This window comes from Candida theae, assembly GCF_024610275.1.
Source record: "Candida theae strain CBS 12239 chromosome Unknown scaffold59, whole genome shotgun sequence".
NCBI lineage: Eukaryota > Fungi > Ascomycota > Pichiomycetes > Serinales > Debaryomycetaceae > Lodderomyces > Lodderomyces theae.
Window position 1 is genome coordinate 25,122 of NW_026261483.1, and position 17,213 is coordinate 42,334.

General features: G+C 40.0%; 6 protein-coding genes across 6 annotated transcripts; 3 read left to right on the plus strand and 3 right to left on the minus strand. All coding sequences in view use genetic code 12, as the record gives it.

Moving 5' to 3' along the window:
- Nucleotides 1-114: 114 nt before the first annotated feature.
- On the minus strand, nucleotides 115-2,217 carry RBD1 (Rbd1p; the record flags this gene model as incomplete). The annotated part of the gene is made up of 1 exon (XM_051754555.1): nucleotides 115-2,217. The coding sequence occupies one exon, from the start codon at nucleotides 2,215-2,217 to the stop codon at nucleotides 115-117; it is 2,103 nt and encodes a 700-aa protein (XP_051606536.1).
- A 2,327-nt stretch (nucleotides 2,218-4,544) lies between these two features.
- KGF57_004989 (sodium:solute symporter family protein) lies at nucleotides 4,545-6,635 on the plus strand (the record flags this gene model as incomplete). The annotated part of the gene is made up of 2 exons (XM_051754556.1): nucleotides 4,545-4,626; nucleotides 4,699-6,635. The coding sequence occupies 2 exons, from the start codon at nucleotides 4,545-4,547 to the stop codon at nucleotides 6,633-6,635; spliced, it is 2,019 nt and encodes a 672-aa protein (XP_051606537.1).
- A 171-nt stretch (nucleotides 6,636-6,806) lies between these two features.
- On the minus strand, nucleotides 6,807-7,838 carry SSU81 (osmosensor; the record flags this gene model as incomplete). Its single annotated transcript, XM_051754557.1, has 1 exon — nucleotides 6,807-7,838. One exon carries the CDS (start codon nucleotides 7,836-7,838, stop codon nucleotides 6,807-6,809), a length of 1,032 nt encoding a protein of 343 aa, XP_051606538.1.
- A 1,083-nt stretch (nucleotides 7,839-8,921) lies between these two features.
- KGF57_004991 (uncharacterized protein) lies at nucleotides 8,922-10,835 on the plus strand (the record flags this gene model as incomplete). The annotated part of the gene is made up of 1 exon (XM_051754558.1): nucleotides 8,922-10,835. One exon carries the CDS (start codon nucleotides 8,922-8,924, stop codon nucleotides 10,833-10,835), a length of 1,914 nt encoding a protein of 637 aa, XP_051606539.1.
- Nucleotides 10,836-11,418: 583 nt separating this feature from the next.
- KGF57_004992 (uncharacterized protein) lies at nucleotides 11,419-11,781 on the minus strand (the record flags this gene model as incomplete). Its single annotated transcript, XM_051754559.1, has 1 exon — nucleotides 11,419-11,781. One exon carries the CDS (start codon nucleotides 11,779-11,781, stop codon nucleotides 11,419-11,421), a length of 363 nt encoding a protein of 120 aa, XP_051606540.1.
- Nucleotides 11,782-13,545: 1,764 nt separating this feature from the next.
- On the plus strand, nucleotides 13,546-16,989 carry KGF57_004993 (poly(A)-specific ribonuclease; the record flags this gene model as incomplete). Its single annotated transcript, XM_051754560.1, has 1 exon — nucleotides 13,546-16,989. One exon carries the CDS (start codon nucleotides 13,546-13,548, stop codon nucleotides 16,987-16,989), a length of 3,444 nt encoding a protein of 1,147 aa, XP_051606541.1.
- Between the last annotated feature and the right edge of the window lie 224 nt (nucleotides 16,990-17,213).

The window sequence follows — 17,213 nt, forward strand, 5'->3', positions numbered from 1 at the left end:
AAAAAAAAAAATTTGAAATCCTTTACGACACAAATGATATTGTCGCGACACTACACACAAGTTTTGCAGATATTTGTTCATTAACTCATTAATGTAGAGTGGTGGGGAAGTCACCTAAATAATCTTCTTCTTCTTCATGAATCCGACTAGGAAAAGCAAAAGAGTAAAGTATAATCCAACCCCAACTCCAACTTGTTGTGCCAAATTTCCAGACGCCACTTGTCGAACAGTTTCCTTATCGGAGTTGAACGCTCCAAATGCTTCAGAAGAGTCCAACACTTGCCTCTTGAACGGACCGTCGGTCGCTTCATTTCTGCTGTTATTGGAGGAGTCCGTACCAGAGTCTGATGATGCAGTTTGAGATGCTTTTGTGGTGTACACCTCAGTGGAATACACCTCGGTGGGGATTGTAGTCTGATTCGGTGTCGCTGATGCATCGTTCGCTCCTGACCCTGACCCTGACCCCGTTGGTGTGGATGAAGCGGACGTGACAGTCACTTCACCGATATCACACCACCCCTTCACTGGAATACAATTGAAATACTTGCACCATTTGCAATGTTCCGACGAATCGTAATTCTCATTAAAGAAATTCTTGCAAAGCAACACAAAGTACGCAATGATTAGCGCCAAAGCAACCACTCTAGCTCCACACCAAGCCAAAAATGGGATTTGCAACTTATCTTCATACGCATACATGGGATTCCAATTATTGATAAATTGTTGCCACGTAGTTGGCTCGCGTTGATATGTAATTATGCCATCTTTGAATACCCAAAATGGATCTCTAAGCAACAAGATTGCCGTTAGTATACCCATGGCAAACCCACCCAAGTGGCTGAAATTGTCTAAACCAGGAAGTAAACCCAACACTAAAGAAATGACAATTTCACAAATCATGAAAAAAATGAAAAGTTTGTAATGCTTGGTTCCATACATGTTTGTGTTTTTAGTCCCCGTATAAATGAACAAGATTATATTTGTAGCCACAATGCCAAAAAGAGCACCCGATGCGCCAGTTGAGGCTATTCCCTGGGGAGTGAAATTAGCACCAAGAAGAAATCCCGAGATGCCACTGGCTATATATATGATTGCATACTTCAAAATGCCAATATTTCGTTCAATTGAAGCCCCCATTGTCAATTGTAACAACAAGTTGAATATGATGTGAAGGAACCCAGCATGTAAGAAAATCGGGATGAATATTCTATACCATTGATTAGGAGCGTACTTGGTCCCATCATCAAAAGTTGGCAATCCCGATAATCCACATAAATCACTCAATGAACAGGTAAACGTATCTTCTGAAGTTGAGTTTGCGCAGGGGAACAAAATAGTGGTGTCATCCGTAACTCCTTTGATTTGGTGCATACATGGTACATAACGAGCTCCCATGTATATGAATAGATACGTTGATGGGCCCAACATTGGATTGAAATATGGTTTAGTTTGGAATCCAGACCCTGTGAGGATGGTCATTTTGGCGAGCTCAACAATAAAGACAATAATCTGTATTAGCGTGACAAGTATGGTGAAGTACGGTAGTCTGGTATAATGGAAGCGAGGTTTACTTTGAAGTGTACGAAGTCGATTTCTTTCATTATGCCTCATTTTCTTTTCCAAGTCATAATTGGCCCCCTTATCTCTATGACGATTAATATCGTGGTTACGAGGACCTAGTAAATCCTCATCAGTAACTTCAAATGGGTTGATGGCTGTTGCTGAGCGTTCTGGTAATTCGGAAGCGAGTTGATGATGGTTGGCATTTTCAATAAATGGATTTCTGTAGCTTCTTAAATAATCGTCCAGGCCTCCGTGATGGTCTAGCGTGGATGTGGGTTGTCTTGAGAAATCAGACATTTCATATTCATTGGCTTGAACAGAGTCCAGTTTCTCAAGCTTTGATGTCAGATTGGAGTCTAGTAGTGTCCGCAGCAGCGACTGATACGGATGGGATGTGGCACGTAGACTTGACCCTTGAAATGAGTTGTTGTGTTGTGGTATGGATGGTAAAGGAAGTGAATGCTGCAGCCCTTCGTCAATATGCAATAATGGAAGATGTGTCAGATTATTGCGATATGGGTGGGACGAAGCTATGGTTGAGTGAAGTGGGGGTGATTGCAACTGATCAAAACTATCGTCACTCAGCTCCTCCACGGGGTACTGAGGCTGTCGATTAGGAAAATAGATATCATGATGAGAGTTGGATCTGTTCATTGTGAGCCAACTCTAGAAGGTAACGTGAAAGAAGAAGAAGGAGGAGGGACTTGATGTACCTTCTTGTGAATGGCTGTGCAGTTGGTGCAACAAAAACCTCGAAGGAGTTTAAAAAAAAAAAAAATATAGAAAATATTAAAAAACATAAAAACAAAATGTATAAAAAAGTGATGTAATAGAAAGAGATTTGTAGATGTACTGGTTTGGTGAGTTATAGTGATAGATTGAAGGCTTTATTGTGCTTGATCAATCTCAACGGACGACAAGGGTAGTAGTATCACTGTTCCAGGGGTGGTGATAATAGAGAACAGTATGGAGCAGACAGACAGACACAAACACGCAACTTTTGTTATAGTCGTGTACATTGGGATTAAAAGTCAGACCAAAAATAGAAATTTAAAACAACAAAGGTAGTGTAATCTGATACAAATTTATTGCCCCCTCCTTTACATGTCTTTATCCTATACTCAGATACTTATCTCATGGAAAACATTTTGCCAAGTGTTGGAGCAAGTTTGGCTCCACTGCAGAAGGGGTCCCTGTAGGGATCTACTTCGTGTATGTCACCACTATTTCTTCAATTTGTATGGAAATATTGTCACGACTTCGCAACCAACTTTCCCTTTTTCTTTTTTTTGTACCCACGAGAACATGTATGACATCATTGACATTTGAGTTTCCATACAAGAAGCATTGCGACGCTTATCTTGTGAATGTAGTATGAGCCATGCCTGCCTTTTGTAATCAATTAAGAGCAAGTCTGTACCTCTAATTAAGCACTAAAGTTTGCTTGGTGGAAGTGCCACTGTGCAAATATCCCTTAGTAGTAAGTATTTCTTTTCTCCCACATAACCTAGAGACTAACTCTCAGGGGTTGGTAGTCAAAGTGATCAGCAGTAGAAATGCAATGCATTGCACCAAAATCTTATCTCATTCATGATTTCAAATTCTCTTGTAGTCAACCCAATCGATTTACAAAAGAAACGATACAGTATAGCGCAATAATGAAGCCAAATTTGTCTAGCTCAATTTCTATTAAAACTGGTTACAATAGTTATCCATCAGAGTCAACAGCATAATTATCATTTAGAATTGTACAAAGACTTGGCAAATGAAGGAGTTTGAAAAAAAAAAAAAAAAAGGGGACTTTATCTTCAACCAAGCCACAGTTACGCATTTTTTGCGTAATCATAAAATGCATTCAATAATTCGATGTTGCAACAACTCGCTTCGCTCATCCAATTAAATCACCACAACTCTAGCAATGCGGGACTAGGGGGTAGGAGCAAATTCCATGAACGAACTACAGTACAGAAGAGGTCCTGTCCATAGTCGCCAAACGTCAGCTTCTCTTCCTCACACAAGTCCAACTTCAACAGGTGCTTCTAAATGAGCACCACCGACAACGGCATTCAAATAGACGAGTAAACTTTAACCGTGCATTGCGTCACTAGAATTACATAACCCCAAACAATTGTGGCCCACGAAGGTGGGGCTATACCTACCATCTGCGCTGTGAGCTCATTGTGGCTCTCGGTGCTTCAAAGATAACCAATGACGATGTGTGTAAATGTAAAGGTAAAGTAGGGTAAGCTATGACATCTCGGGTTAGAAACCAGCACCAGCCGAATTGGAGCAAACAACACAACCTTAATTTCTTTTCCCTTTTTCTATTTTTATATTGTCTTTCATGCATCTATATGTCACAAATATGAGTGCGCGAGCGCCACACTTTTTTGCAACCGTTGAAGGAGAAACGCAATCCACACTTTACACAATATCAATAAGGAATTGTCTCATTTCCATTTTCATCTGCTTGTTCCTCCCCACCACAAAAGTTTTCTACCCCCCCCCCCCCCCCGAGCCGTACGCATAATCCACATTTGAATCTCGGTTGAGAAATGTGTAATGCGATAAGTTTGTCTCTCACTTTTCCGGAAATGGCGGAGCTACAAGGCTGGTGCTTGTGCATTTTGTGTGGATATTAATCTTTTAGTCTTACCACGGTATCGCTTAAGTACTACTTATTAATTGTATGTGTGTAAGGTGAAGAGAAACACATGCAAGAAAATTTACGAAGGTGCATACAAGGGGGGGTTAAACGGTTACAGAAGTTGCAGATGCATGAGTAACAATAGAACTTTGAAATCCTATATAAGTAATGTTATACATCTCTTGAAAGAAAACGCAATGCATCTCTTTGTATTATGCAAACGATCTGGTTTCATAACAAACTGTTCATATCTCAATTGACTTAACTACATATCGCTAGCGATAAATAGAGAAAACCAAATAATTAAACAAAAACTTCAAAAGCAGTTACTGCCATGGCTTCAGATTCAGTTCAATTACTAAACCAAGCTTCAGGATACGGAGTCTTAGTTGGGGTAGGAGGCGGCTTTGCCCTCGGTATGATTCTCGTCACGTTCCTCTTGCGGAAATACTTGCGTGAGGATAACACCAGCACCGAGACATTTTCAGTCGCAAACAGATCAGTGGGCACGTTGCTTTCGGCATCAGCCGTGTATTCAAGTTGGAGTTGGGCCACAGAGTTGCTTTGGTGTACGACAATGGTGTACAACTATGGTATTCAAAGCTCGTATTACTACATGTCGGGTCTCGCTGTGCAGATTGCCGTTATGGCCATGGTTGGTATTCATGCCAAAAAGAAGATCCCCAAGGCACATACTTCATTGGAGATTATTGAGTTGAGATATGGTAAAGCTGCCCATATCTTGTACATGTTTCTTTGTCTTACGAATAACTTGTTGTCGTGTTCAAGTATGATCTTGGGTGCCGCTGGTGCAATTTCAATCATTGCTGGTAACTTGCACATTGTGGCCGCTACAATCTTGACAATCTTCTCCGTCTTGTGCTATTCAATCTATGGTGGTTTGAAAGCGACATTCTTGACTGATTTCGTCCACACGTTGATCTTGTTGACTGTATTGTGTTACTTGAACACGGCAGTGTTGACAAATGTCGGCGGCTTGGATGCGTTGTATGATGCATTGGCAAGCTTTGGTGGGTCTAGGGAGATTCCAGGAAACTATGGAAATAGTGTCATCACAGGTAAATCACAAGGTGCAATTATTTTCGGATTGATCTTGACTGCAGGAAACTTTGGATTGTCAGTGATGGATAGTTCATTTTGGCAAAAGACATTTTCCGCATCTCCAAGAGCCACGGTACCTGCTTACTTGACCGCTTCTGCGTTGATTGCATCCAACGTGTGGCCATTGGGGGCTATTATTGGTGGTGCTGCAATTGTGTTGGAAAGTTCACCAAAATTTCCCACTTACCCACGTAAAATGACGCAATATGAAGTCGACTCCGGTTTCGCATTACCGTATGCATTAATGGCTACATTGGGTAAAGGTGCTGTGGGTGGGTTGTTATTGATTGTTTATCTTGCAGTTACATCCACCGTTTCAGCACAAATGGTATCGGTGTCATCGATCCTCACATTTGACATTTACAAGAAATACATCAACTCCCAAGCGCACAACAAGTCCTTGATTCTAGTGTCACATATCGGTTGTATCATATTCACATTTGGAGCCGCTGGTTTCTCCATTATGTTGCATTATGTCGGTGTCAACATGACCTGGTTTGGATATTTCTATCCATTGATTATATGTCCCGGTGTCATCCCTTTGATCTTGTCAATTACGTGGGACCGTCAAAACTGGTATGCTGCATTCATTTCGCCCATTTTGGGAATTGTGTTTGGGTTTATTGTGTGGACAACAACAGCTTACAAATTGGATGGTGCTGTTAATATCACGACTTTGGGTGGTCAGTTGCCGGCATTGTATGGTGCATTGACTGCGTTGTTCTTGCCTGGGATTGCAAGTGTGGTGATTTCATTGGTGTTTTCACTGAAGTTTGATTGGACAGTGTTGCAACAAGCTCATATTTTAGTTGATGAAGATGTGTCAAGTGAAGACACTACTAGTGTTGATAACGTTGATGGCGTGGAAGGTAAAGATGAGATTGTAAATTCTGACAAAGGTGATCGTTCCAGTGCATGTGACACAGAAGACAGAGGCAAGGAGGAAATTGAAGTCAATATCGACTCAGACCAGTCATCGTCATCCGCAAACAATCTAGAGTCGCAAAATGGCAATACCATTGCTGGAGTGGTTCAGTTGACGCCCAAACAGTTGGACTTTTGGATCAAGATTGCTACTGGTGCTGCTATTTTCATATTGTTGGTTACATGGGTGTTGTGGCCATTACCATTGTACCGTGATTGGATTTTTAGTAGGGCTTACTTTAAAGGGTATGTCACTGTTGGGTTGATATGGTTGTACTCTACGTTGTTGATTATTGGAATTGGTCCTTTGATTTCAGGAAGACATACCATTGCGTTGATCGCAAAGAACGTGTATCGTGATTATATAAAGAAGTGGTAGATATGTGAGATTCAAAGTGCAGTTAGTTTTCTCATCATAAGTAATATAAATCCAAAAAATTTTCAACCATTTGTAAATCAAATATAAAGGAATAGCTATAGTAACTAGTAGTACAGAACGGAAAACAAGAGAAAAAAACGGTAGCAACAAGGAAAACGCTTCTCTCCTTTCTCAATTGTTGATCAATTTGACGTAGTTTGATGGACAGATACCCACTTGTCCATTAACTCTTCTAGCCTGCCACCATTTACCATCTATATCGTCAACCTCCAATATCTCATCTTTAACAAAACTGATTTCGTTAATGTCATCAGGGTTCGCATCATAACTATACAATGCCTTGGCCTTGTATCTGAATGTGATTCCCGTACCGGTTCCCGTTCCTGTTCCTGTTCCTGAATTTGTATTTGTACCTGCGGTAGTTCCAGTTCCATTAGAAGAATCGTTGAAAACGGGCGATGGTTTAGATCCAAGTAAATCACGAGTTCCATTACTGGAATTGTAAGTGCCCACTTGATTTGGAGTCGTAGCAGCAGCAACACCCGAGCTCATAGTTTGACTATTGTTGCGCAATGTACTACCGGCTGGTTCAAAAGATAATCCTCTAGTCTCATGCAACATGTTGTGAGAAGAAGATGCAGGATTCGACGCACGCCTCGATGTAGTGGTCAAGGGCAATTGAGTACTAGAGCCAAATCTCTTGAATTCTTGTGTATGTCCAACATCATCCTCGTATGAGTCTTTAAGAGCTGGCGACCTGCCCAATTGCTCATGAGAATGACTTCTGTAGCTAAAGCTGTCGATAAATTGATTAGTGGGTGATTCCGGATGTCCGCCAAAGTACATAATCCAAATCAAGTTCAAGATACTCAGCAAGATGCATCCAGCAGCACAACATAAATTACCCGAAGAAGTTGAATTGTAGATCAAATTGTTTGTAGAGTTTGTGGTGTAAATGAATGCGATACTGACTAAACCCACCAACGTGAATTTGTAAAGTTCGATGTTATTGTTGAGGTAAAGCAACAATATGATGAAAATAATGACAATTTGATAAGCTATGCCCCACCATGAGAAATGAGGAAAATTTGACTGATCGGAGGCAGCTGCACCTCCAAGTGAAACTATCCAAGCAACAAAGCCAAATGAAATAGTGGACACGGCAAAGGGATCTCCCGTGAAGTTAGATATCCTGAATCCCATGACGAAGAAGTGGTATTATGGCGTTTTAGATTTTGGGTAGAGTGTTCACAATAGGTGTTGAAACAAGCGGTGGAAACGAATGCGGTGGAGAATAAAGGTGCGAGATCAATGTAGTTGTGATGGGGTGGAGTAAGTGGGGTTGTGGATGTGTATGGCTGTGTATGGCTGTGGTAGTCGTTGTTGTGGTTGTGGTTGTGATTATGGGCTGTAGCTGTGGGTTGTAGATCTACAGATCTGATGTTTTCTCTTCTGTCTATTGAGGTTTCGTTTCACTGAGGACAAAATTAAAATTAAAATTAAAATTAAAAAAAAAAAAAAAAAATAATATTAAAATTCCCTTTCCTTTTTCTCTTTATTTTTTTTTGTATTTGTTTTTACGTGTCTTGCATTCTCTTTCTTTCTTATTGTTTACTTTTAATGACAGAAAAGAAAAAGTTTAATTAATAAAAGTCGTGTAGACTATTACAAAAATCAATTGTGTGTATATACACGACTTTACTCTTACAAGCCTTTTCCATGTTAATTGGATCACACAGTTACTGTATCTACTATTACCCACTTCAGACTTTCTCCTGGGGGGACTGAAAACATGAACTCACGACAAGTGACTTAATGGTAGTCAGTTTCACCTGTGAACATCCTGCTTTTAAACAAACGGTTCGCTTTTGAAAGACCATGTTGAGTGTAAATTTAGTAGAGCATGTAACCACAGGCAAGGCACACCCTAGGTGATGCTTGATAGAGGTGAAGATGTGACCCATTTGCTCCCCTTGACGTATTCCGTGGTAAGTGATGTACAAATGTCTGTACACACTCAATTCGTGTTGGGTTCAATCTCATACACCGCCACAAGCTCCCTTCACCACTAAGCTCCCCTCCCCTTCTCTTGAATGCTCAAAGGTTACGTTTTAAGACCAAAATCAAAGCTTTCAACACGCTCCAATGGTGCTACAATGACCTGTCCAACATCACGCTTTCCTTTCTTCTTCCTTCTATTGGTACTGCATGCTCAGAAAAAAAATAAAAACAAAAAAAAACTTTAAACTCCGTTATAGTAACCACTTAAACAACACCACAGACAACATGGCCTCCGAACACAAGTCACTACTAACAGTGGTTGAAGACTTGACCCGTGTCAGGTCAGACATTTCCCAACTACAGGCGACTTTCAACCAAATTTTACTAATCACTCCCACATGGGAAAGATACAATGATCTCGTAAACTTGGCCAAATCAACTGGTCAAAATTCAGGAGAACCACTACTCACCATTGAAAAACTCAAGAACTTGGTTTTCACTCCGCAGACGAAAGTAGCTGTACGATTGAAGCAATTGTATGAACTGAATAAGCTACCTGTCTTGACTACATTGGCACGGATCAATTTCAAAGCTAGTGCACAAGAAGAAGCGCAACAAAAGCTAGATATCCAGAAATTCCTAAATCTTAACCCAAATCCCAAACAAAGACAAAGACTAACTGCTGCTGCTTCTGCTGCTTCTGCTGCAGCTACTGCTAATGGGAATGACTGGAAGGCTACCGAATACTACTCATACCCACCAACATTACCGTTTATCGACCAGCTGTTACTTCTTCGAATAACTACTGACAAATCTTACCGGAAACTAGTTGACTTTGTCCCCCCATCCTCGCCGAAATTCACAAACACACATAATGCCAAATTGGTCGCCCAGGGGAAATCAATTTTGAAATGCTTATTGTTTGAAATCTTGGATGAAAAATTCCCCAATTTGTATGAACAAGATCTACAACTTATACTCAATCGCTTGACGTCACTGGAACTACTAGCTAAATTTGCCTTTGTTTACGATTTGGTTGATCCAGTGAAGTACAATTTATCAGACTCTTCTCTGTTCCAAGATGAACAAGGTCTTGAAATATGTGGTGGTATCTTTGCCGCTTATGTTGCTGGACTACAGGCGCCTGGGCTACAAGTTGCGCGGTATGAGTTGGATGAGATCAAAATTTGGTTAAAGAGATTGTATAAACCGTTGGTGGCGGATTTATTTGCCACTTCTAATCCAGTTGCTAAAGTTGCCATGGTTGAATTCCAGTCATTAGTAAAGCTGATTACGTCGTTGGATAAGGTTCCATACAGGAATATCCAATTTGAAGCTGTGGCGGTAAATACCGATCCATTTGTAACGCAAATCATTGTCGAGGGGGAAATTTTGGGGACTGGGACTTCGTCAAAGAGTTTTGAAGAAGCTAGAGATCGTGCCGCGATTGACATTATGGAAAACAAGGATATGATTGTCCTTTTATTCACAATTATCAAGAACAATTATCTCGAGAACAAACTGGACTTTGTTCGCGAAACGATGTCGCCTCAGGTAATTGAATCTGATATTGAGCTGTTTCCTGCTGCTGCTGTTCAACCCATGCTGGTGCCACGTGGTTTTGGACAATCACTAATGTTAAACCCCAGCACACATTCTCCGCGTATGATACAACCCTTGCCGGGTCAAGTACCAAGGGACGATCCATATCCTGATGCATCACAGCAAATGACGAGGTATGGACATAGTCAGTCACCACCTCCACAGCAACAACCGCAGCAACAACCGCAGCAACAAGGTTATATGCACCAATCGGGATTACAAACACCGTACGCTGCCCAATCTCCGCCTCCTCCCCAAGTCTATCTGCAGTCACTTGTGCCAGCAGACAACATAACCACACAGTTTGATTATGGATTCGCAGAACCAGTGCCACATATCCCCTTATCTTATGAGGATATTGACAAGCAGGCGAAAGCCACCCTACATTCGATGCTTAAAGCTAGACATTATGACAAGTATGAGCATGTTCAACAAGCTACAAAATATAATACCATTGAATATTACGCCACGTGTAGTATCGATGGGCGCGTCATCGGTTCTGGTGTTGATATAACAAAGAAGAATGCGTTGCAAAAGGCGGCAATGGCTGCATTGAGGAATACACCCGCTTTGAGGCAACTTGGTGTTATTGATTGATTGTGGTCTGAGCCGAGCTTGAAGTGACTAGAGTGTGTAAAGATGTATTTATTTAGGCGACCAGTAGAGAATATATTGGCTTCTGTTGTGTCTTTAAAAGAGATTAGAGGCTTTACAAGACTTATAAATGATATTTACCTCCTTCAGATAAGCTTATGGACAAAGTAAGGCATTAAAGTCTCTCCCTACAGGCCTTGATTTTCCTTTATCTTTGTTTTTTCGACGTGGGGTAAAGGGTTTTTTTTCTAAAATTTTTTTTTTTTTGCAACCGAGTAACCAAGCGAGAAGGACCCACCAGCCACCCCACACGCACGCATTTGACAATGACTCAAAAAAAAAATTGAGGCAAAGAAGAGAAAGCAAACAGCAAGGGAAACAAAGTTTCGTTTCTGTCAAATAGAACAATAAAATGTAAGATAATCCCATCTAACACATTTAAACCGCTTTTATTCTAGACTCATACATAGCTTTCTTTTAATACGGGTGAGCTAAAGATAACAAAAAACAAAGCAAATGAGCAAAAATGGCACCCGTCAACTCTCTCTATCTCTATGACTCCAGACCTTTAATTCTACGGGCTGTTCTACTTATTTGCCAGTTTGACCGCAATCGAAGCTACTTCTGCATAAGTCAATTGTCTTTTGTTTATAGATATGAAGTCTTCGTCGTCGACATCGATATCCGCGTCTTCCATGGTATTACCATTGCCATTGCTGGTGTTTTGGCTTTTGTTTTTGCCCTCCTCTGGTTTAAGCTTCACGCTCTTCATGTTAATACGTATGATTTTCTCCTCTGGTGTGCTTATGATGAATGATTTTGGAATGGGTGTGGAGTCTTGCTCGTTTTGTTGTTGTGGGTTTGGCGATCCATTTGTTGTGGCGGCTGTTGTGGCAGTTCTGGTGAGGATAGAAGATAAGTAGTTGGCGATTGAAGTGGATGAGTACATTGTGTTGATATATAGCAAGTGTTGGTAAAAGTATGGTGTTTTAGCAATTTCTTTGAGTAAAAGAAAGAAAGGAAAGTGGATAGGTATGTGTATATGTTATATATATAAGGGGATTTGTTGTGTTTATAACCTCGTGGTGTTTCTGATAACCACAATCAGCAAAAATGAGAGATATAAACAATTACATAATGCATTATGTAATACACATACACCTTTTTACTCTTTCTTTCTCTCTTTATCTCTCTTTCGCATATTTTGTGCGTGTTTTTTCCTTAAATTATCACTCGTAGTTTTATAGAGCGTGCACGTGCAAGCAATCACGACTAAAATATGAATGACATCATTAACAAAGGCTTGGGGTAAGCAGTAATGCCAAACGAGTGTGACCGTTTTCGCTCAAGCCGAAGAGGAGTGACATACTTCGAGAGAACACAAATAACAAGTCACTACATATCTGGGGACGTAGGCACTGTACTTTAGTTGTAACGCAATCATTTAGGACTGCAGTATAGTTTTACATTTAATGTTCTGTCCCCCCGTAGGTTACCGTTGGTATTTGTCTGGACCCTTTTTTCTCTAGTATACATTTCTTAGATAAACTTTCTTGTGTTGCTTAGCATGGAATAATTTTTATGTGAATTCTGGTGGATGTTTCACCAAGTTCCTGTGCAAAATTTCAATTTTCATGAACTTGTAGCCGTACAATGTATCGCCTCGCTTCTTGAAGAGTCTTTTTGAGAGTGCTTTGATTATAACATTCCCAAGTGAAGTTTACAGAATAACTAAAAACTATGACGTTTCAAAGATTGGATATAGTGCTCGGACCTTTCAAATTATAGTACTTATCTCGTAGCTACTGCCATTGATGTGGAAAGAGAATCAATAAATTTACAAGCATCACTTCTATAATCAACATTTACAACGTATATCTCAGATAAAAACATGGAATAAAATGAGCACGTTTAGCAAAACGATCGACAATTACCTCAATGCAGATAACCCTTCTTCTTCAAAATCCACAACCTGGACAGATCTAGACCGATTTAACAAACTATTTCGCAAAATAAATAAGCCAATAGACCCAATATTTGCAGCCGGCGTGAAAATTAGGCAAGTATCGTAAACGGATTAATTTTCAATTTGATCTTCATTCCCAATCAAACTCACGACAGAATCCACCAAGTAATATCATCAACATTATATTTGATGATTTTTCAAGATTTTCAAGCTGATTTATTCTATGACATACACCGACGCAGAATAAATCAGCTGAGTTTGATATGTGAAGTGTGGCACATTGTGGTTTCAAATGTGTTTTCATCAACACAAACACGACTCATCATCACCCTTATAGCCAACTACAAACGCCACCTTCCACTTTTGGTGGATGGACTAGCATTTGAATTGATATTGTTAATGGTTTGGATGCTTGATGCTCGGGGCAGTTTTAGGAATGCGTCAAACAAATTGGGAGAGTGATTGCAGATGCAAAGTTGAGGTACAATCTCTGCGTTGACGAAAAGAAGAAGAAGACAGGAAAAAAAAAGAAACAAACGATAGAAAGTTGTGGTCGTGCGCATAGAACAGAACCGAAATCGATGTCACCGTCTTTACGACATATAATTTCACGACACTGCTCCCATTTGAAAACAACCAACAAAAACAAACCCATCCTTTGTCTTTTGAACAACAACCCTCAATCACCAGTCAACTCAATTCCAAAAAAGGCACCTCACACTCACATTTCACAAAATATAATAAGTGATGGACGGGTGGGGCGAGGTAGCGAATATACCCATAGTAAACACTCCCAACAATGCGTTTATCGAAGATGATTCACAGCCCACAATCACTAGCACAAAGTTTGACTCTGTTCAGAATTTGATTTGGTGTGGTGATTCGAAAGGATTTGTACAATCAGTTATTCTTGGTCAACCCACGTCACCGTATCATACTCCCTTGTACCCATATACCAAGTTTCAAGCAAGCACCATCAATCAACCAATTCTACAAATATTATCACACAAGGGTGGCATCTTGTCATTGCTGCGAGATCAACTTTTGTTTAATAACCGACGAGGACTTCCAAAAGCTGGCTTTGATGGGTCCTCTTTCAGTGGTAGTGACGATTTCACGAACTTAAACTCAATGATATTCAATGGAAACTCATCAAGTGAACTAGCCGTGGGTACCGATTCAGGCTTGCTAAAATTTGATTTGAATAAACCGACGGTGCTAGACAAGTTAAACTATGAGGGGAAAGTCAGTCTTTTGAACAGCACTCCCAAGTACCTTACTATTGCAGGGGGTAATGGATCACTTAATCTATTTGATACATCATCCAATTCAACATTGAAAGCATTTGCTGCACATAATGGAATCATCACTGGGTTGGACATAAAGGGAAATTACATTGCCACATGTGGCTCATCAGTAAGACCAAGAAGAAATTTTTACAACCAGTCAGCATCGGATTACATCGTCGATCCCTTGGTAAATATCTACGACATTCGAACAATGCGTGCAGTTGCGCCTGTGGCATTCCCTGCTGGTGCTTCTTCGGTCAGATTCCATCCTAAGTTACCAAACATTGTTATTGTTGCATCTGTCCATGGTCAAGTACACTTTATTGACCTTTTCGATCAAACTAATGTACACATGTACCAAGCAGACGTTGAATCAACAATTCCTCCACAAATTGCCACTGTCAAAGCAGCTAAGTTGTGCGATTTGAACATCAGTGATTCAGGAGATTTTCTTATGTTTAATGATGGCATTTCAAACTTGCATTTGTGGACAATGACAAATTTAGGAACAATGAATAAAGATTTTGTGAATTTCCCTCAAAGTATCGAACGTCCGGATGTGATTAATGACAATGATGGACTTATTGGCATTGATGAGGTTGTTCCATTATCCACGGTGGGAATGCCTTACTACAAAGAGCTGCTTTTGTCGAATTGGCCAATTGATATGAAGTTTGTTAAAGAAACAGCAAGGTTACCAGACCGCATTGACGAGGAATTGCTTGCCAGGGCTGAAAAATCACCAAGACAATTTCTTGAGTATGACACACTAAGGTATGGACCAGCAAATGTTGTACAACCATATTACTCATTAAGCAATGTCAAAGATACACAAATACCCAAATTTCTTAGTGAACAGAGTAATGGGGGTGACTCCAGCAAGTTGTCACCACTTGATGACGCATTTTTCAAATCTGAATCTGACCTGAAGATCCCTAAATGTTATTCGCGATTGCAAATTCAGTATTCAAAATTTGGTGTAAAAGATTTTGATTTTGGCTATTATAATCGAACTGAAAGCTATTGTGGGTTGGAGAATCATAGTGATAATTCGTACATCAATTCGTTATTGCAGGTTTACCGCTTCCAGTCTCTATTCTACAACCAGGTGGTCAACACATTGAACAATGAATGGCTTCCCAATGACGCCAAGACAATAATCGATGAAGATAACCCTCAAGGATCATCGATTTTGAACGAGTTGGGTTACCTATTCGATATGATGCACAAGGCGAAATCTCGCAATGTCAAGACACTAAATTTCAGCTCAGTGATGAACCATGACAAACAGGCCAAGGGATTAGTCAATTTGAACGAGCTAATGAATTTGAATGCTCACGAAGTTCGGGAGTTGATTATTGCATTCAATAATTATTTATTGACTCGATTGGACCATGACTTCAGACGCCAATACTCATCTGATTTTAGCATTACTGAATTGAATTACCAGATTGAAATTAAAGGCTCGGGCCCTTCATGTCCCATCTTTGACAAACAGGCAGGGTCATTGTTCTCCTTGGAACTTATAACCCCACCTAGCAACATGTTGAACAAGATGAGCATTCTCATTAACCCTCAAGCGAACAATTCACAACATCAACAAGATATCAACTTATCCAATATCCGTAAAAACATCAATATTTTGACATACTTGGACTATTCAATGAACCAATTCAAGACTATACCCTGCGAACAACATCAACATGCATACCCGCATTCACTAGAGATTAGAACAGGTATTACCAAGCTCCCACCCGTTCTTGTTCTTAATGTCAACTTGACAAATGAAGAATTCAAAATCATAAATAATCTAAAGCAATGGTTGGTACCGGAATTTTATGCCGTCAAACCCAGCAATACTCCCGGTTTTACTTTTAAACCCACAATGCCAGTCTCCAGCGCCTACACGAAATACGAACTATTGGGGTATGTTTGTGAAATCAGCCATCAAAGTGATTTATCAAGGACGGGTGCTCATAATCTAGTTTCGTTTGTCAAAGTCAATAACGAATGGATATTTTTTAACGACTATTTGGTGACACCAGTCCCAGAAGACGAGGTGTTTAATCTAAATGCACCTTGGAAAAAACCCGTCATTGTCATTTATCAAGAATCAACAATGCCCGAATTTGATTACTTGAACCATTTCAGTGGGAACGATTCCATATTATATCGTGATCATTTTGCTGGTGCAATTAGAGAATCATACAAATACGAATACCATTTGCTTACTCGTGATGAAGCTCCAGAGGTTGGAACTATGGTTGCCATCGATGCAGAATTTGTCACGATGAAACCGGAACAAGTGGAGATCAGTTTGACTGGAGCAAAGAAATTGATCAAGCCACGAGAATTGTCATTGGCAAGAGTCTCGGTGCTACGTGGTGAAAATGGCAATCCGCTTTACTGTGAGGCTTTCATTGATGACTATATTGTCCATACTGAGCCCATATATGACTACACCACCAATTTCAGTGGAATTGAACAAGACGATTTGGATTTCTACAAGTCATCGAAAAACCTAGTCACTTTGCAAACGTCGTATCGCAAACTATGGCTCCTTTTGAATTTGGGAGTCATATTTATTGGTCATGGACTTTATACCGATTTCCGAACGATAAACTTACAAGTACCTCAACGACAAATACGCGATACCGCCGATTTGTATTATAAGCCCGATATGAAGCGCCAATTGAGTCTTAAGTTCTTGGCATATGTGATGTTGAAGCAGGATGTGCAAACTGGCAACCATGATTCAATCGAAGATGCAAGGACGGCATTGTTGTTGTATAAGCGATACGTTGAGTTGCTGCTGAGGGGCGAATTTGAATCAATGTTGAATCATGTGTATGCACAAGGCAATAAGTTGAGATTTAGAGTACCTGATAAAGTAAACAATTAGATTACAAGATGTTGTAGAAAGGGGATATCTACCCCTCTAGCCAACAATCCGTTACATAAACTCTTCCAATTAAATTTAAATAAACCTTTTTTTTTTATTTGAAATAATAACCTTTAAATATACAAAAAATACAATCGAGTAGCACACTCAATCTCTATGAACAAATATACAAAAATAAGCAGCCAAAAACAAGACCAAATAAATGATGAAGCAATCGTTAAACC